We start from the raw sequence: 19850 nt of genomic DNA, 5'->3' as shown, positions 1-19850 counted from the left end.
GGCCGACATACATAAACAGGGGGTCTTATTTGTATGAAAAGTACTAAATGGGACTAAGGCACGGTGCGCCTTAACTAATTTTAAATGGTGCTTACACCTGGGAAGTTTTTGCAGATTCTGAAACTACAATGCTCATAGATGAGAAATATCAAGAAACAAAAAAATCGCCGAAGGGATTTTCAAATCGCGATTTAAGTTGACATTTTTAGGGGTTCTTTAGGTTTTCACGATTTTGCTTCGAAACAGCGAGTCCCATGTAAGTAGGCCTTAAGAAAATATTGTAGCTGTAAAAATTCTCCACAAGATTGACTTTTATGATATTTTTGCAGGATATATCGTTTTTAAGATATAGAAGTTCAAATTGGGACAATTCAAATTGGGACAAGTCTCCTTATAAAACAATGTTATGACTGCAATTTCCCATCTTAAACGTATATATCTCAAAAATGGTACAGTCTAAGAAAAAATAAATCAGCCAAAGTTGTAGAGAATTTTCACAGCTACAAAATTATCTTTAGTCACATTTTGGCATGACTTGCGGTTTTCAAGCAAAATCTTGAAGACTTAAGATAAAAACCTAAAAATTTGAACTGAACCTCTATATCTCAAAAAAGGAGAAACCTACGAAAAGACCTAAAGGTCTTGTCTTGTAGAGAATTTTCAAAGCTACAACATTTTCCTTAGTCCCATTCCGATAGGACTTGCGGTTTCCAAGCAAAATCGTGAAAACATAGCAAACACCTAAAATTTTGAATTTTGACCGCGATTTATTTAAAAATCCCTACATCAATTTTTTCTAGTTTTGGGATTTTTTTCATTTATGAACATTGCTTTTTCAGAATTCTCAAACACGTTCCCTGTGTACGCGTTTTTCATTAAAAGTTAGTTAAGGCGCACTCTTCATGATACTGTTTTATAAAGGGGCGATACAGTCAGAGCATTGTCTCAATTTGAACTTCTATATCTCAAAAACGGTAAAACCTACGAAAATATCAGAAAGATCAATCTTGTGGAGAATTTTCACAGCTTCTTTAGGCCCATTAACATAGGACTCGCGGTTTCTAAGCAAAATCGTGAAAACCTAAAGAACCCCTAAAAAAGTCTTGTTTTTGTTTCTTGATATTTCTTCTCCATGAACATTGTAGTTTCAGAATCTGCAAAAACTTCCCAGGTGTAAGCACCTTCCATTTAAATTTGGTTAAGGCACACCGTGAAGGGCCTGTTTATGTATGTCGATAAGAAAATGAATACGTAAGAAAAACTACCAAATTTGAGTTTTTTTTTTTCAAATTTGTTTTTTGTTTTGAAGCAAAAGCAATGGAAATAATATTTCCAAAACTAACTAACAAAAACTGGGTGTGTTTCATGTGCACACATTTTCGTTTCGAAATACATAAACAAGGGGTAAATTTGGTTCAATTTGCATTTGGGTAAACGAATAGATCTGGAAACCTTAAATTTGGAAATAAGATTTGTGTTGAAGTGTGGGATTGAAATATGGGTGAACCCCCCATACCATTGCTATCGCAAACAATCCGTTTTTGAATGTTTTTCGATAGTTTTGCGGATATTTTGTTCGAAAACGACACACGAGAACGAATTGAAAACGATTCATCCGTCGCTCTGTTTGTGGCAGGAAAACCTTCGAATTCGAATATCGTCAATAATATTATTAGTGAAGGAAAGTTGATAGTTTTTACGATAGTGCCGAAAAAGCATTTTTGCCGGACATGACATGTTTAACTTTACCTGACGTCTGTTGATATTTCTGTTATGTACCTTTTCTTCTTTGTAATGTTTGCGATTCAATGCGTGTAACTGTTTATAAACATTGTTGTCTTGTATTTGTATCCTTTTGTGTTTATCATCACTTCTTGTTAATATCATACGTAGCATTTATATCGAAAATATTTGAAAAAAGCAAATGGAAATTTTTTACAAACTACATAAAAATTTTTTTTAAACGTAAAAAATTTCCGAAGTAAAAAATGTTTCTCGAAACAATTTTTCTTAAGAAGAAAAAACATTCGCAAACTGTTAGAAAATGATATCGTTTTTAAACTTTTGACGAACAAAAGAACAACGTGCTTGTGTACACCCGAAAAACATTTGCTAATCCTTCGACAGTGATATCGTTTTCGAAAGTTGCGCCGGACGAATAATATCGAATAATATCCGCATTTGGTATGGGGGGAAGTTTCGGAAACTCGTACGTATGTGTACGAAAAGTACTAAACAGGACCAAATTTGGTACAAGTTGGATTTGGGTGAACGGATAGAGCTGGAATCCTGAAATTTGCACTTATCCCACTTAGCGCCGAGAACTTTTTTTGAGAGAAAACTCAAAATTTTTGTATGAAAATAATATTTTTGAGACTTTTTAAGAATTTTTTATAAAATAACATTTTTCTTTAAAACCTACAGTTTCACTGCAATCGGACCTTCTTTTGAAAGCAATGAAGCAAATGAACAAACAAAACTATTCCCGTGCCAATTACACAAAGGCACAATCTTTTCAGCTTCTCTGAATCGTTTCATTCTCACTATCAAAACAAAACCACAAACTTTTTAATGTAAAAATATGAAAACCGTACGATTGCGGAAATGTATTTCGGCTATGGTTTTCACCACCGAAACAAAAAGAATTATTGGCAAACGTTTGCGTTTGGTCAATGACACCCTCAGGCACACACACACACATGTAATTGCTTAACAACCAGCATACCACAGTGAATTGTATCAACCACCAAACGTTTTTGATTTATTCACATGTGTTTAGTACAAACCCGTTCGTGGGTATTGATTTGGTTACGAAGTTTTTCGGCAAATCACACACACGCGACCCGAACGCAAAGTAAGAGAGCAAATGTTTTGATTTTTTTACTTCAGTCTTGTACTGAATTTCATGCAAGCAGGTTGATGCCGCTTTATTTGTTTATTTTTGGGTACACAGAAAAGATTTTGCAGTTGTACAGCAAATATGTGGAGCGAAGAATTTGAAAATGATTTTTGTTTTGTATTAATATTTTTAATGACGCAGAATGCCTCGTCTGCAATGCAACAATAAAAAATGTATGTATGCTTAGAAAGTCTTAAAAAATCATTTTTATATACAATTTGTTTTTTCTCTCAAAAAAATTAACATATGAAGAAAAATACTTTTCAAATTATGAAGTTATTTATATTATTTTTAATTTAAGTGATACAAAGCGAACGCGCCAACAATATATTTTTCATTTCACACTCAATATGAAAATCATCACCCTGTTCTGTCAGTGTAATTTTACCCACACATAAACAATTTAAGCGCTCGCTCTTCTTGGTCGGCTATGGTTTAGTACTATTTCGTTTTCTATCTGCTCTTGTGGAGTTGAATATTTTTCGTTTTTCGCTTTGTTCGTACTCACAAATGTAAACAAAACGAAACTAAACAGCGAGCTCCGCCAACGTGGGTTATGTTTGGCTTTGTATTGTTCCAATGGAAAATACGAAACGAAACGATTGGAAATGTTTTTTAAATTATTTTTACGTACGCTGTTTAAAAGTGCCGAAAACTTTGAAGAGTAATATAGGTGTATTCTAACAAGACAATCCCCTGAAAAAATACTCTTATTATATTCCTAACCAATCTCTGCATTTATGTGAATGCAACATTTACGGTTAAATTTGTATGTCATATTTAAATTTTTTTATCAAAAGTCGAAAATTACAAGAAAGTAAATTTTTTGAATTGCTTGCGTAAATTTTTGTGGCTTTAAGTGGGCTAAGGTTGCCGTTGGATTGTAGGATTAGATAAGGAGGTAGTTTTGGAATTTCATACTTATGTGTACTAAATGGTACTAGAACATAAAATAGGTAATATAAAATAGGAAATATAAAATCTTTATAAATAAAAATCAAATGTCGTTCATTGGTAATGGCATCAGTTGAGAACGGCTTGAACCGATTTGGATAATTCTTTTTGTGAAATGTTCGCCATAACCCGACATAGGTTTTTTATGCAAAGCGATCTAATTATAAAAGTTAAAAGAGGTTAAGTCGAATTCTTCCACTTATTGAGACTAATATGTTTTAGTTTTTCATGGCTGATAGACCGCTGAACCTCACCATTTAAGGAAATTTGTAAATGATTCGTTTTTTCTTTTTCGGAGTCGCAACCACCGTTGTCTCGAAAATTAATTTGCAAGCCGATGCACTCATAAGTTTAGCATATATAGCGATTATAAAACAATAGGCCGCTGAAGTTCGTCTACAAATATATAACATTTTAGTCCACGGGACATTCCTGAACATTTTCTGAAAATTGCATGAAATTAGGTACAGTAGTTTTCAATATATAACATATTTAAAAAAGTGGGCGTGGCCCGGTAATTTGGCAATTTGGTAATTTGGAAACTAATATAATCATAGGTTTGGCTTATACACATAGCGTTTAAAAGAAATGCGTGGAGAAGGTACCCCACCTCCTCCGAAATTCATGAAATATACGTAACAACGGCAAATCTTGAGCTTTTGCTCCAAATTTTATAGAAATTGGTTCAATAGTATTGAAGATATAACATATTTAAAAAAGCAGAAAGCAAAGAAAGTACCTGTATTGTAGATTAATTCGTAAATTTTTAAACCGTAATATTTGCAAATATAGGGGTTTTTTAATATCGCGTAGGGGAGGTACCACGACTCCTCTGAAATTCAATAAAATATGTAGCCTGTTTGTAAATTTCTTGACAATTTCAAGAAAATCGGTTCAGTAGTTTTGTAGATGTAACATATTTTAAAAAGTGGGCGTGGTCAAGTCTTTTGGTCCTGAAAAAGTAGGTAAAGTCGGTGTCACAACCACAATTGTCTCGCAAATTAATTTCCAAACCGATACATTCGTCATTATTCTAAATATAGCATTTTTAAAGAAATATGGTATAGGGGAAGTACCCCACCACTTCCGAAATTCAACAAATAATGTAGCCTACTTTCGCCGGAGCCCATTCCCGTACATTCCATGACAATTTCAGGAAAATCAGTTCAGTAGTTTTTGAAGAAAAGATTAGAATTGAACATTTTAAAAAGTGGACGTAAAAGTGGTTTTGGTTCAATTATCTTTGCATAAAAACCAAAGTTGGGTTATGGCGAACATTTCAAAAAAATAATTATCCAAATCGGTCCAACGGTTTTCAACTGATGTCATTACCAACGAACGATATTTGATTTTTATTTACATAGATATAGCATTTTTAAAGAAATAGGGTATAGGGGAAGTACTCCGCCCCCTCCGAAATTCAACAATATTTGCAGCCCATTTTAACCGGGGCCAACACTGTACATCCATGATAATTCCAGGAAAATCAGTTCAGTAGTTTTTTATTTTTATTTATATAGATTTTATATTTTATACTTTATATTTTAAATTTTATATTTTGTATTTTATATTTTTCGCTAAATATAAAATGTTACTTAGTTTATTTCCATAAGTAATATTTTTACCGCCCAATAGCCCAATGGCTATTTTATTTCCTTAACATTAACTTACTTAAACAACGACATTAATTATTGATTCCAATTTCACAGTTGACTGTTCATTTCCGTTTTAGTTTTTCAAATTCCATTTTTTCTTCTACTTACCGTGAGTTAAAATGTTAATCGTTTCGTTGTGCCAATAAAACAGACTTAGAAGGCAGCCCTTGAATGTTTGTAGTGGACGGTAACCTTTGAGAACGTATGGATTGAATTGCAAATACTGGGGCATGTCCTGCCATTGCAAGAGTTCAGCATCGAAATCAGCGACATTGGAAAAGCCTTTCATGGAGGCGGAAGATGAGGCCATGGAAGAAACGCCTGAGGCGCCTGGTGATGAGGGCGCCGACGATGATGATGGCGTGGTCGAACCAGTGGAAGAAGACGGTGACAGTAAGGCGGGTGTAGTGGCTGACGCTGGTGGTGTAATGGAAGATGTTGTTGTAGTTGTTTCAGTTGCTGAGCCAGCAACAGAAGATGATGAAGCTGATACTGATGCAGACGAAGAGGAGGCATTCGAATTAATTGACGATGAGGTAGTTGATGAAGACATTGTTTTGGTTGTTGTTGGTGTTTGCAATAATGATCGATCAGAAGACATTTCCCGTTTGCCACATTCCAAAGCAAAGGAAGTGTTCTCAAGTGGAAGCATTTGATTTTTTATTAATTGTTGCGGTTGTATTTTTGGTGGTTCCCTAAATGTTGTTCCATCCTGCCCAGTCTCGGCCGACGAGCCATTCGCATTAACCGCTTGAGCACTTGTTTTTGTATTGTCATCCGGCTGAGGCTCCTTTAATACATTACCGTTACGCCTTAAAATCGGTGTAGCAATCACAGACGATGTCGTTGATGTGGAATTCGATGTGGTCTTCGATGATGATGAGCATGAACCGGGCGATGGTGGCGGTGATGGTGGTGGTTGCGGTTGCAGTGTTGATGAGGTATTTATTTGAAACTTCTCGCCCAATGCCGAGTCTGGCAAATTGATTTTATCTTTTGTGGAAGATGATAGCTGTTGCGTTGAGGAAGGCATTGTTGCCATCATCGACTTACATTCGGCAGTATTGCCCAAATAATCGTTTGCATCTATAAGATGTGTTAGGCCATTTTTGGGTGCTTTTGATGCATTGGTATCGCTGCTATTGACGGCATTGGCACTGGTAGCCGATGTAACGCGATGCCTAAGTACAGCCATGGGTACTTCGTGAGCATGATGATCGGTGGTGATGTTGTTTGTGTTGGTGGTGGTGGTGGTGACGGTGTTGCTGCTGGTACTAGAGCTACATCGGTTGCTGCCATTGCCATTGGCTGTAGCCTGGACCAGCATATGCTGTGTCATCGTCTCTCCGCCATTTCCCGTTTCCGTTTCGATGGTGGTAATGGTGGTGGTAGTGGTGCTGCCATTGCTGATGCTGCTGCCATTGCAATCGACAGCAGTTTGCATTTTCTATCTCGTCCTTTGATGTGTTTTTGTATATTTAATAGCTTCTAAACAAGGCAACCAAGTTTTGTTTGTCCGCTTTACAGTCGCTGTCGGGTTTATCCTTTCGTCTTTGTTACAGTTACAAAATTGCTTTGATGTTGGCGGGTATTTTAGGTATTTGGTTTTGTGGGGGTGGGTTGGGAATGGAATGCTGCAGATGTAGTTATCTGGCGATGGCCTAACGAATGCTCAGTTTTATTTGATTTCAATTGGATATTCTGCAAATAGACAAAGAGAGAAACAAAAAAGAAAATTAAAGGAAATTGAGAATAAATTCAATACTGTACTGTTGAAAATTGTTTGAAAGACTGGTGCAGTGTTATTTGCGTAATTAAAAAGGACATGGTCGGCATGGCCGTTACACTTAAAATAGCCACATTTGAAATGATAAAGAAACCCAGAAACATATGACATTGTTGTGTATTATATAGGCAGTAAAGTAACTAAAACATGCCACCGTGGTAATAATAATGTCAAAGATAAGAACGCCCGCCTTGCACGCTGTATACCCGGGTTAGACTCCCAGGTCAGATAACAAATTATTTTTCAGCTGTGGCAAAGACCACTCAGAGTAATGTGAGCAAAATTTCCTGAGTATTTTCTCCATGTAAAACTGCTGCACAAACGTGTTGTTAGACAAATTTGTCGGATTGGGCAATAAGTAGTAGTAATATAGGTAGGCCACACTCATGATGGACTTTTTACATACTCATGGTATTCAAAAACAGGTAGAAAGTACATAAGTGGGATTTGTCGACAGCTGACTACCCTCAGCCTGTAACTGTACAAAAAAAAAACGTCAATGGCAAACATGAACTTTTGTGGAGGATATACCCGAATGTGTTGTCTGATATGGACCTCCATGTAACTTGATATGCGTTTGGAATGTATGGAGCTAGCAGTCAGGCGTGAGATTGCTGAGGAAGAGTTGCTTAACGTATACATCCCGCGATAAATAGCTGTACTCCATGTTATAGGCCAAACATTATTCTGCTTTTTGAAGGTTATAACCGTCTGCTCTTGGGGGACTTTAATGCTCATCATTAGTTTTGGCATTCGGGCCAAGAAACCACCGGAGGGGTATATTGCTTGTTGAGCACATTGATAGCTCTACGTGGTGCACGGTCAATGAGGACGCCCCTACCTCAATTAGCGGAGTTTGTCACAGTCCCCAGACATGACCATCCTGTCATCTTGTCGGACAAATGACGTCACCCGGCAACCCATCTTTGCTCTTGGGTCAGACCATCTCCCCGCATTTGTCTGAGATAAGCAGACAGCCCGATTTCGTCACCTCTGAACCCTGCACTTTCATCAATTATGGGAAAGCTGATTGATCGAGTTTCAGAGAATTTACTAATAACCCCTTCCGAGATCTGCCAACCCTTCTGATGTTCGGGTATCAGAAAAAACGTTCCAAGACATCATCACTGCTGCAGCCGTTCGCCATATCCCTGCTGAACTATGTCCCAAACCGAAACCAAACTTCCCATCAGAGGCGACGGTACTAGCAAATGAGCGTGATGAGCTACGTCGTGCCAATCCTAGCGACACCAGAGTTAGGTACCTGACACTGGAAGTTAACAGGTTGGTCGGTGAGCATAAGCGGAACCAGTGGCTAGATCATTTGGGGAGTTGCGAATTGGAGCCGGAATAAGGGAATTGTGGGCAACGGTTAAGTCACTCTGGAACCCCGAAAGGAGGGAAGATAAGACCGCAGTCACGCTTGGAGACGTTGACTGACCCCAAGAGGTGCGCAAGTTATTTCAATGAACAGTTTCAAGAACCCCGGGAGTGACATGGCGAAGAGAAGATTAATACGTTGCATTAGACCTCTTCTTGCCGAGGAGGAAGCAATACAATTTCCAGTGGATGATGTTGCGAATGCCTGGATAAGTCGAAAGTCGAGTAGTTCTCAACCTGTCGCCAGCCACCCACATCGTCACCGAAGTTTCGAAAGTGGGCAGGTGGTCCCCCTTCTGAATCTAGGCAAGTATGCCAGAAAATTTGAATCGTAGAGGCCGATTTCGCTTTTGTCGCTGGTAGCAAAGACCCTTGAGGTTTTACTCCTTCCCAGCTTCAGACAAAGCCGATCATCAGCGTCGGTTCCGTAAGCAGAGCACTGCACACATATTAGTCGAGGACCCAACCAATGTAAGCCTTGGGATAGAATATTGATACTCGACTTATCAAGAGCCTTTGATACATACTATCAAGCATCCCATGCTGTTGAGGACATTGAGCAAACAATTATCCGGCCAAGATAAGAGTACTTCTTCCTGCCGGGGAGGAACCAAAACAATTTTCAATGGATGACGTTGGGAATGCCATCAAGAACGCATAGTTGTTGCTGTAACAGTGTTTGTTATTATGTTTGTATGTTCGTTCTTCTGTTCAATCTGGCTCTGGGTCTATCTCCAGTTCCAGCAAAGTGGCTGCTTCGATGGGATGTGACCACAGATCTACTGGAGTTAGATGAGTAGGTTTGGCTGGGCAGTTGAAAAAGAGTTTTGTGTCGTGCGGGCACATGCCACATACTGGGCAGATGTCCTGCACGGCGCGGTCGATTTCCGCCCAATAAGAATTTAGGCGACTGCAATATCCCGAGTGTAGTTGAGCCAAAACTACTCTAGTTTGTCGGGGCAGCAGTGACCCCTAAAATTTTGGGGCAGTTTGTGGTCGGAATTCTGCTACCGTCGACCACGACACTCAATTCTCTTCCAAACCGCGCTGTCCATGTGGTGAACAGAGTGGCTGTTCATTTTGTGGCGGAAATCTGCATATTCCTCGAATGGAAAAAGGCGGTAACATCGTTTAAATAGTTGTTCAGTCTCTCACAGATGTCATCAGGATAGGTACCCGACGCCAGGATCGTGCAATCATGCGCATACTTTACGATCTCGATGCCGTCTGGAGGGGGCGGAATACAGGAGAGGTAGAGGTTAAACAGTTCCGGAGATATCACCCCACCTTGGGGAACTCCATGTTTCACTCTACCGGGTTTGGACTTCTTGTTCCTGAATTCCACGTACGACTGGCGTCCACACATATAATTGAGTATCCAACGTTTCAAGCTTGGCCGGAGGGTTTTTTGCTCAATGTCCACAAACAGCGTGGAGTGCCTGACTGTATCAAAGGCTTTTGATAAGTCAAGCGCCACCATCACTGTTCTATCTGGTTGAGTCCTTGACAAATATGTGTGATAATGGCGTGCAGCGCAGTTGTCGTGCTGTGCTGCTTTCGGAATCCATGCTGATGATCGGCAAATTGATAGCTGTTTCTGATGCTGGGGAGGACTAAGGCCTCAAGGGTCTTTGTACGATTCACCTTTGCTGGCATACTTGCCGGGCTTCCGTAGTAGGACCACCCTGCCCATTTTGCAGACTTCGGAAACAATGAGGGTGGATAGCGACAAGTTGAGAACTTTAGTGAGATACTCCACTCCCGGCTCATCCAGCTGCTTCAGCATTACCATGGAGATTCCATCAGGGGCCAACGCTTTGGATGATTTAGCGTTCCTGATGGCATTGGCAACATCATCCATTGTAAACTGTGGTGGTTCCTCCTCGGCAGGAAGAGATCTGATGCGACGTAATACTCTTCTCTTCACCCTGTCACTCTCGGGGTGCTCGACAAACTGTCGATTGAAATAACTTGCGCACCTCTTCGGGTAACGTCGCCAAACGTGACTGAGGTCCTATATTCCCTTCTTCCAGGGTTCGAGAGTGACTTAACCGTTGCCCACAATTCACCTATACCGGCTCCAATGTTGCAACTCTTCAGATGATTTAACCACTTGTTCCGCTTATGCTCGCCGATCAGCCTGTTAAATTCCCGTGTCAGCTCCCTGACACTGGGGTCATTGGGGTTGGTTCGGCGAAGCTCATCACGCTCATTTACTAATCCCTTCGCCTCTGCTGGGAAGTTTGGTCTTACTTCGGGTATTCGACCAGCAGGGATATGTTCTTCCGACTCAAGAAATCTACTATTTCCTCGATCTAACCTCGGAGTCCATTGCAATTAAATTGCAAAAAGGGTGCATTCTCTGGGATTGGGACAACAACGGCTGGTGTTAAAGGCTGCGTGTGCGGTTGTTGTCGAGGGGACTGCGGGGGAGTTTCGTAGTAAGACGACGAGGGAATTTCGTAATCCGACGACGACTCACTGGGGACTGTGTTCACGCAGCATGCAGCAACATAGTCCCTGTCGTTGTCCCTCACGTGGACGAGTCCAGAGCAACCCCTTAGATGCACCCACTCCTGACATCTATTGCATCTCACCGAGGGTTGGATGTGGGTGAAGATGCGGATGTGACAAACTGAGCACAGATATATTGGTCCTGGGTTTTCCTCCGTCCCGGCACCGACCAAACGAATTCGGAACAGGCATTCCGGGATATGCTGCTCCAAACACAGAAAAACTAAACAAATACAAACATATGTACATTGAGGTGGCAGCCGCTGTCCGGAACGATGATTTTGCGTTGTTCCGGGTCAATCCGGTACGAAAGAACCCGCTGCCGTGGGATTGAGAAGAACGCAAGGTGTTGGTCCCTGATGGAATCTTCATGCTGAAACAGCTGGAGCAGACTAGAGTCAAGTAGTTCTCAACCTGTTGCTATCCACCCACATCGTCCCCGAAGTATGGAAAGTGAAGCCAGGAAAGGATGCCAGCAAATTTGAATCGCGCAGTCCGATTTCGCTTTTGTCGCCCGTAGCAAAGACAGTACGGCAACAGCTCTATACGCCATCTCCAACCATCTTAGTCGAGGGCTCAATCAGAAAAAGCCGCGGGATAGAACAGTGATTGTGGCGCTCGACTTATCAAAAGCTTTAGATATTGTCAAGTACTCAAGTACTCCAGAACTGTTAAATGTCTGCATATCCTGGATTCGACCGTCGGAATTATACGATATTGACGTCGGGTACCTTCCTTGATGTCATTTGTGAAAGGCTGAACTCCTATTTGACAGATCTTACCACCTTTTTTCACGCAAGGAATATACAAATTTCCGCAATTTAATCTGAGGCCACTCTATTCACCATATGGACTGCAGAGGTGAGCGCTGAGTTGAACGTCACCAGACACTACCCCAAAATTCTTATACGTGCATGCCACAGCTATCTGCGACAAGTTGAGATGTGGGAAGACGGTCCTCAAGTCAAGTCCATAGCACTAGGGGTGCACATCAAGAAACCTTGTTGACCACATTTAACACGATAGCCGTCCTAATCACCATATGGTGGATAGGACCCCCAGCCAGGCATGTCGGGAGGGATCTTCATGATCTAGAGGTCAACAGACAACCCCTAGATCAACAGATCAACAAGCTTATCATGCAGGTTTAAAAAACATCCACCCAGAAGCAGTCGCAAATACCATAAACAACTATCGCGTGAATGTAGACCTCGAAGAACAACGTCTGAATTCCTATATCGATGACACATTCCAAAACATCTTTTCAGCATGCGGCGCAGTCCCGCACGACACACCCCAGCAAAAATCCTCATTACAAACCTCCTTTCCCATCCATTATTTTAACAAGGGCATGTCGGTCATTTTGTAACGACTGAAATAAGTAGTCAGAATCTACGCAGTATCTACTTATTTCAGTGGTTACAAAATAACCAGATAATTCGCGCGACATGCCCTTGTTAAAATAATGGGTGGGAAAGGAGGTTTGTAATGAGAATTTTTGCTGGGACGACACATTTTCAAATGCCCTGCCAAACCTACTAAACTAACTACCTGTAGAACAGCGAAATATCGCTATCCGTTTAAAAGTTAAAGAATTTTGGCGAGAAAAAAACTATTCTGAATCACTGTTCGTATTCGGATTTGGCAAATCTTCAACCGAATTTGCTTTTGTCAAATTAAAATACATTAATCATTCTGTTATTTTTGTTAAAGTCACGTAAGCATCACTTAACTTGTTTTCATTTAGACTCAAAAGCCTTTGAGGTTCTTCAAAGTATATTCAAAGTATTGTAGGCCCACGTACAACAACCAAACATCCATTCAACATTTTCATTTACAATCGTTATTGTTCTTTCTGTTCTTTATATTTTCTTTAATTTTTTCCTCGTATTAAACTTACAAAAAATACAAAATTTTATTAAATAGAAATAAAACAGACAAAATCTTCTGTACGTCTGCAAAAGCAGGGACATAGTTAGCAGAGGGGACTGCCTGCCATTAACAAATTTTATGACCAAATATCAAATAAAATATTTAAGATGTATTTGCTCTTTTATGTTTAGCCTATAAAACATAATTAAATTGCAACCCCAAGTTCAAGTTTTCTCCGCCCGGCCAAATTCACACCCCACCTTTATGGTCTCCACAATTGGAACGACAATAATTGTGTCAGCAACAAAAAAAAATATGTCCATATTTTTCTTTTCATTTTTGTTTGAGTCCTTCATAGTTATTTCCTCTCTCTCGCTCTTTCTTTTTGTTGGCTTTTTATAAATACTGACACAACGGGCAGAGCAACGATATACTCTACCAAACAGCAGGAGGACAATTTAATGACAAGGTTTTTTATGTCTTCCGACAGATACAAATGTTGTAAATTTGTGTTCCCTGAAATGTCACAAAAACATGCTAATGTCATTTTTCTGTAGAATTTAATACGAATTTCAAGTCTCTCCTCTCGGCAAAAAGTAAGTGTGATTTTGGAAAATTTTACAGCCAATGAAAAATGAAGAATTTAAAAGCTTTGCCTGTTAGAAAATTATTGATGGTAGATAAAAGAAATATTGGTAATTAAGGTTGGACCTGTGTTGGGTAAAATGTGCTTTTAATGAACTTTGACGGCAGTAAAGAAGGAAAAGTGTCAGCAAATAGTCGTAAAGAAACTTTAATAATCATTGGGGTCTGGAAAAGTATAACCTTTCTTTATTTAGAATGAAATTGTTCTTTGATTGTCAACTTCGGATGGGACAATTTTTTTATGTTATGGTTAGTCATAAAAATCTTTAAAAATCCACGCCCATTGGCCTCTGTGGTTAGTCATAAAGATCTTTAAAAATCCACGCCCATTGGCCTCTGTGGTTAGTCATAAAGATCTTTAAAAATCCACGCCCATTGGCCTCTGTGGTTAGTCATAAAGATCTTTAAAAATCCACGCCCATTGGCCTTTGTGGTTAGTCATAAAAATCTTTGAAAAAATCCACGCCCATTGGCCTCTGTGGTTAGTCATAAAAATCTTTAAAAAAATCCACGCCCATTGGCCTTTGTGGTTAGTCATAAAAATCTTTAAAAAATCCACGCCCATTGGCCTCTGTGGTTAGTCATAAAAATCTTTAAAAAATTTACGCCCATTGGCCGCTGTGGTTAGTCATAAAAATCTTTAAAAAATCCACGCCCATTGGCGTCTGTGGTTAGTCATAAAAATCTTTAAAAAATCCACGCCCATTGGCGTCTGTGGTTAGTCATAAAAATCTTTAAAAAATCCACGCCCATTGGCGTCTGTGGTTAGTCATAAAAATCTTTAAAAAATCCACGCCCATTGGCGTCTGTGGTTAGTCATAAAAATCTTTAAAAATCCACGCCCATTGGCCTCTGTGGTTAGTCATAAAAATCTTTAAAAAATCCACGCCCATTGGCCTCTGTGGTTAGTCATAAAAATCTTTAAAAAATCCACGCCCATTGGCCTCTGTGGTTAGTCATAAAAATCTTTAAAAAATCCACGCCCATTGGCCTCTGTGGTTAGTCATAAAAATCTTTAAAAAATCCACGCCCATTGGCCTCTGTGGTTAGTCATACAAATCTTTAAAAAATCCACGCCCATTGGCCTCTGTGGTTAGTCATAAAAATCTTTAAAAAATCCACGCCCATTGGCCTCTGTGGTTAGTCATAAAAATCTTTAAAAAATCCACGCCCATTGGCCTCTGTGGTTAGTCATAAAAATCTTTAAAAAATCCACGCCCATTGGCCTCTGTGGTTAGTCATAAAAATCTTTAAAAAATCCACACCCATTGGCCTCTGTGGTTAGTCATAAAAATCTTTAAAAAATCCACGCCCATTGGCCTCTGTGGTTAGTCATAAAAATCTTTAAAAATCTACGCCCATTGGCCTCTGTGGTTAGTCATAAAAAAATTTAAAAAATCCACGCCCATTGGCCTCTGTGGTTAGTCATAAAAATCTTTAAAAAATCCACGCCCATTGGCCTCTGTGGTTAGTCATAAAAATCTTTAAAAATCCACGCCCATTGGCCTCTGTGGTTAGTCATAAAAATCTTTAAAAAATCCACGCCCATTGGCCTCTGTGGTTAGTCATAAAAATCTTTAAAAAATCCACGCCCATTGGCCTCTGTGGTTAGTCATAAAAATCTTTAAAAAATCCACGCCCATTGGCCTCTGTGGTTAGTCATAAAAATCTTTAAAAAATCCACGCCCATTGGCCTCTGTGGTTAGTCATAAAAATCTTTAAAAAATCCACACCCATTGGCCTCTGTGGTTAGTCATAAAAATCTTTAAAAAATCCACACCCATTGGCCTCTGTGGTTAGTCATAAAAATCTTTAAAAAATCCACGCCCATTGGCCTCTGTGGTTAGTCATAAAAATCTTTAAAAAATCCACACCCATTGGCCTCTGTGGTTAGTCATAAAAATCTTTAAAAAATCCACGCCCATTAGCCTCTGTGGTTAGTCATATAAATCTTTAAAAAGTCCACGCCCATCGGCCTCTGTGGTTAATCATAAAAATCTTTAAAAAATCCACACCCATTGGCCTCTGTGGTTAATCATAAAAATCTTTAAAAAATCCACGCCCATTGGCCTCTGTGGTTAATCATAAAAATCTTTAAAAAATCCACGCCCATTGGCCTCTGTGGTTAATCATAAAAATCTTTAAAAAATCCACGCTCATTGGCCTCTGTGGTTAATCATAAAAATCTTTAAAAAATCCACGCCCATTGGCCTCTGTGGTTAATTATAAAAATCTTTAAAAAATCCACGCCCATTGGCCTCTGTGGTTAATCATAAAAATCTTTAAAAAATCCACGCCCATTGGCCTCTGTGGTTAGTCATAAAACTCTTTAAAAAATCCACGGTCATTGTCCTCTGTGGTTGGTCATAAAAATCTTTAAAAAATCCACGCCCATTGGCCTCTGTGGTTAGTCATAAAAATCTTTAAAAAGTCCACGCCCATTGGCCTCTGTGGTTAGTCATAAAAATCTTTAAAAAATCCACGCCCATTGGCCTCTGTGGTTAGTCATAAAAATCTTTGAAAAATCCACGCCCATTGGCCTCTGTGGTTAGTCATAAAAATCTTAAAAAAAATCCACGCCCATTGGCCTCTGTGGTTAGTCATAAAAATCTTAAAAAAATCCACGCCCATTGGCCTCTGTGGTTAGTCATAAAAATCTTTAAAAAATCCACGCCCATTGGCCTCTGTGGTTAGTCATAAAACTCTTTAAAAAATCCACGGTCATTGTCCTCTGTGGTTGGTCATAAAAATCTTTAAAAAGTCCACGCCCATTGGCCTCTGTGGTTAGTCATAAAAATCTTTAAAAAGTCCACGCCCCTTGGCATCCGTGGTTAGTCATAAAAATCTTTAAAAAATCCACGCCCATTGGCCTCTGTGGTTAGTCATAAAAATCTTTAAAAAATCCAAGCCCATTGGCCTCTGTTGTTAGTCATAAAAATCTTTAAAAATCCACGCCCATTGGCCTCTGTTGTTAGTCATAAAAATCTTTAAAAAATCCACGCCCATTGGCCTCTGTTGTTAGTCATAAAAATCTTTAAAAATCCACGCCCATTGGCCTCTGTTGTTAGTCATAAAAATCTTTAAAAAATCCACGCCCATTGGCCTCTATGGTTAGTCATAAAAATCTTTAAAAAATCCACGCCCATTGGCCTCTGTGGTTAGTCATAAAAATCTTTAAAAAATCCAAGCCCATTGGCCTCTGTGGTTAGTCATAAAAATCTTAAAAGATCCACGCCCATTGGCCTCTGTGGTTAGTCATAAACATCTTTAAAAAATCCACGCCCATTGGCCTCTGTGGTTAGTCATAAAAATCTTTAAAAAATCCACGACCATTGGCCTCTGTTGTTAGTCATAAAAATCTTTAAAAAATCCACGCCCATTGGCCTCTGTGGTTAGTCATAAAAATCTTTAAAAAAATCCACGCCCATTGGCCTCTGTGGTTAGTCATAAAAATCTTTAAAAAAAAATCCACGCCCATTGGCCTATGTGGTTAGTCATAAAAATCTTTAAAAAAATCCACGCCCATTGGCCTCTGTGGTTAGTCATAAAAATCTTTAAAAAATCCACGCCCATTGGCCTCTGTGGTTAGTCATAAAAAACTTTAAAAAAAATCCACGCCCATTGGCCTCTGTAGTTAGTAATAAAAATCTTTAAAAAAATCCACGCCCATTGGCCTCCGTGGTTAGTCATAAACATCTTTAAAAACTCCACGCCCATTGGCCTCTGTGGTTAGTCATAAAAATCTTTAAAAAAATCCACGCCCATTGGCATCTGTGGTTAGTCATAAAAATCTTTAAAAAGTCCACGCCCATTGGCCTCTGTGGTTAGTCATAAACATATTTAAAAAAAATCCACGCCCATTGGCCTATGTGGTTAGTCATAAACATTTTTAAAAAAATCCACCCCCATTGCCCTCTTTGGTTAGTCACAAAAATCTTTAAAAAATCCACGCCTATTGGCATCTGTGGTTAGTCATAAAAATCTTTAAAAAAATCCACGGCCATTGGCCTTTTGTTGTTTTTTATTCTACTAGTATTAATCTTTTAAGAAGTATCCCGCATTAGCCTCCTGCTGAATATGGTGCCTACTGTGACATTCAGATAAATATTTCTTGCCGCAAAAGGGTCATGTCCTTGAGAAGAATTATAGGAGAACAAAAACTGATAAAAATAACATTCAAACAGACAACAACGCATTTCTCGAGCTGTTTATTTGAAATCCTTGGATAAATTTAGTTTAAACAAATGTGTCGACTCTTCGTTGCTACTGTGAAACTACAGATGTTGTTGGTTGGGCTCTTATGATGTGGTTGCTATTTCAGCTTACATTGTGATTATGCTTAACAATAAATGCTTTAAATGCTCTTAAGGACGAAAAGAAAAGCACGAGAAGAGGAAATATGCACACACACATACATACAGCCAGTCATACTTAACATTGTCAACGAAAGTAGTTTTCATACTCGTAGCGATGACAACGTTGTTGTGTTCATTTTTTTCATTTTCCTTTGCGTAAGGGAAGTCTACTGCATCCGGCAAATGTTGGCCTCTTTTGTAAAGGTTTGTCAAGCAACGGAGGCCACGGAGCAAAAATGAAACTTGTATTGTAAATTGCTGTCTCTTTGGGGATGTAGGTTCTATCAAGTAACGCAATTCATATTCCCTCTTTACACCGCTTTTCTTTCATGGTATCAAACGCTTCACCGTTTGCTGTACACCCCACACCGTTTGGTTACAAAATAAACAAACACGCTCAACATCATTGGGTCCAATGTTTGTTTTATGCAAATTTCCGCTTTAAGCAAATTTTCGAATACCCTACCGGAAATGGGGCTTAAACGAATGCCATCATCGAAATAAAATTTACAAATTGTTCCAGAGAACTCGGAATCTATAGACAACAGGCAACTGCATATTTGCCAATGGCTACAAGAATACATTTCATTTGAATTTTATTAATTTAATAATGGACATTTTACTCATTTTTATGCAGATAACTGTTAAATATGGAAATTGGTTACAAGATTTTTTGGAGAAAAATTTAACTTTCAACTTTATATGTATGTATTTTACGGTTCAAATTATTTATTCAATCGAAAACTGGAGATATTTGAGAAATATAAAAGAAGAAAAAGAAAGCTTCTTTTCTTCTCATTGGCGCCCACGGCAAAATCGAAAAGATGAACGCCTGCCAGCTGCCCTCACCTCGATATTAAGATCAGAGCTCCGAATACTCGCTCGAGTGAAACGCTTCTCGAATTCGAGCAACTTTAGGAGATTTTAATAAATTTGACAACTGAAAGAGGCTAATCGATTTTGCAGCGGAATATTGGATAACGCTGCAGTCAGTAGCAACACGAAGCGACAAGAAAAAAGTAGAAGTAGAGAGTGGAAGCGTATTTTTAGATGGAAAAAGGAATAGAAACAATTTGAGCATGAGAATCTCGAGATGTTCAGGAGTCAGAATGAAGTCCGAAAATTTTACCAGAGTGTAAAACATCAGACTGAAGGGTATGGTGCAGGCACATTCTCGTGCAAATATGATGAAAGGCATCGGATAGCTGATACATATAGCGTTGTGAGCATCTGTGCAAAGCGTTATTAACAAAAATGTGAACCAATCCAAAAAAACCGAATTTAATGTATTCCACCTAGCCGTAAGTAAAGCCACGCCAGTATCTAATCTGCTTAAGAACAATTGGGCAGAAACAGCTGAGAGGCTATCTGCAAAAACAAAACAAGTAGAAAAGTATCAGTCGCCGACAGAGATATACCTGAAGGAATGCATAGTATATTTTGGAAGTGGATGTTATTCTTAGGATGATGCTTCGATAGATATCGATTCCACCAGCCATTTCAGTTTTTCAGAATGCATGGACTTGCCCACAAAAATCATAATATTGCTGTAAACAGGGCTAGCGGTATAATTCCTAAAGATATTCGCACAGATCCTAAACGCCTTTCAAACAAGTAAGAAAGTATCAGTCAGCTGTGCTGACGGAGATATACCATCAGCCACTGATTGGCTCGCTTTCGAAGACCCAAACGGTTCATTTCTGTCTTGTTTCGAGCTCCTAAGCATAGATCCAAGAGTCGTCGTGTGTGAAGATCTTATAAATGTCGTTTGAAGCTCCGCGATTGTTTTT

At 39.1% G+C, this 19850-nt stretch overlaps 1 protein-coding gene across 5 annotated transcripts in view; it reads right to left on the bottom strand.

Annotated features, from left to right (window-relative positions):
• Nucleotides 1–19850, bottom strand: part of LOC141389381 (uncharacterized) — a 540923-nt gene that overhangs the window by 286385 nt on the left and 234688 nt on the right. For all 5 annotated transcript variants that reach the window (XM_073960812.1, XM_073960816.1, XM_073960814.1 and 2 more), the window contains one exon: nt 5617–7209. In XM_073960812.1, the coding sequence (XP_073816913.1) occupies nt 5617–6952 (1336 nt within the window). In that variant the 5' untranslated portion in view covers nt 6953–7209. The remainder of the gene's footprint in view (nt 1–5616; nt 7210–19850) is intronic.

Source organism: Musca autumnalis, unplaced genomic scaffold (assembly GCF_047663935.1).
Source record: "Musca autumnalis isolate F117 unplaced genomic scaffold, ASM4766393v1 scaffold_1, whole genome shotgun sequence".
Taxonomy (NCBI): Eukaryota; Metazoa; Arthropoda; class Insecta; order Diptera; family Muscidae; genus Musca; species Musca autumnalis.
Note: the sequence above shows the minus strand (reverse complement) of the source record. Positions and strands in the feature narration are given on the sequence as shown.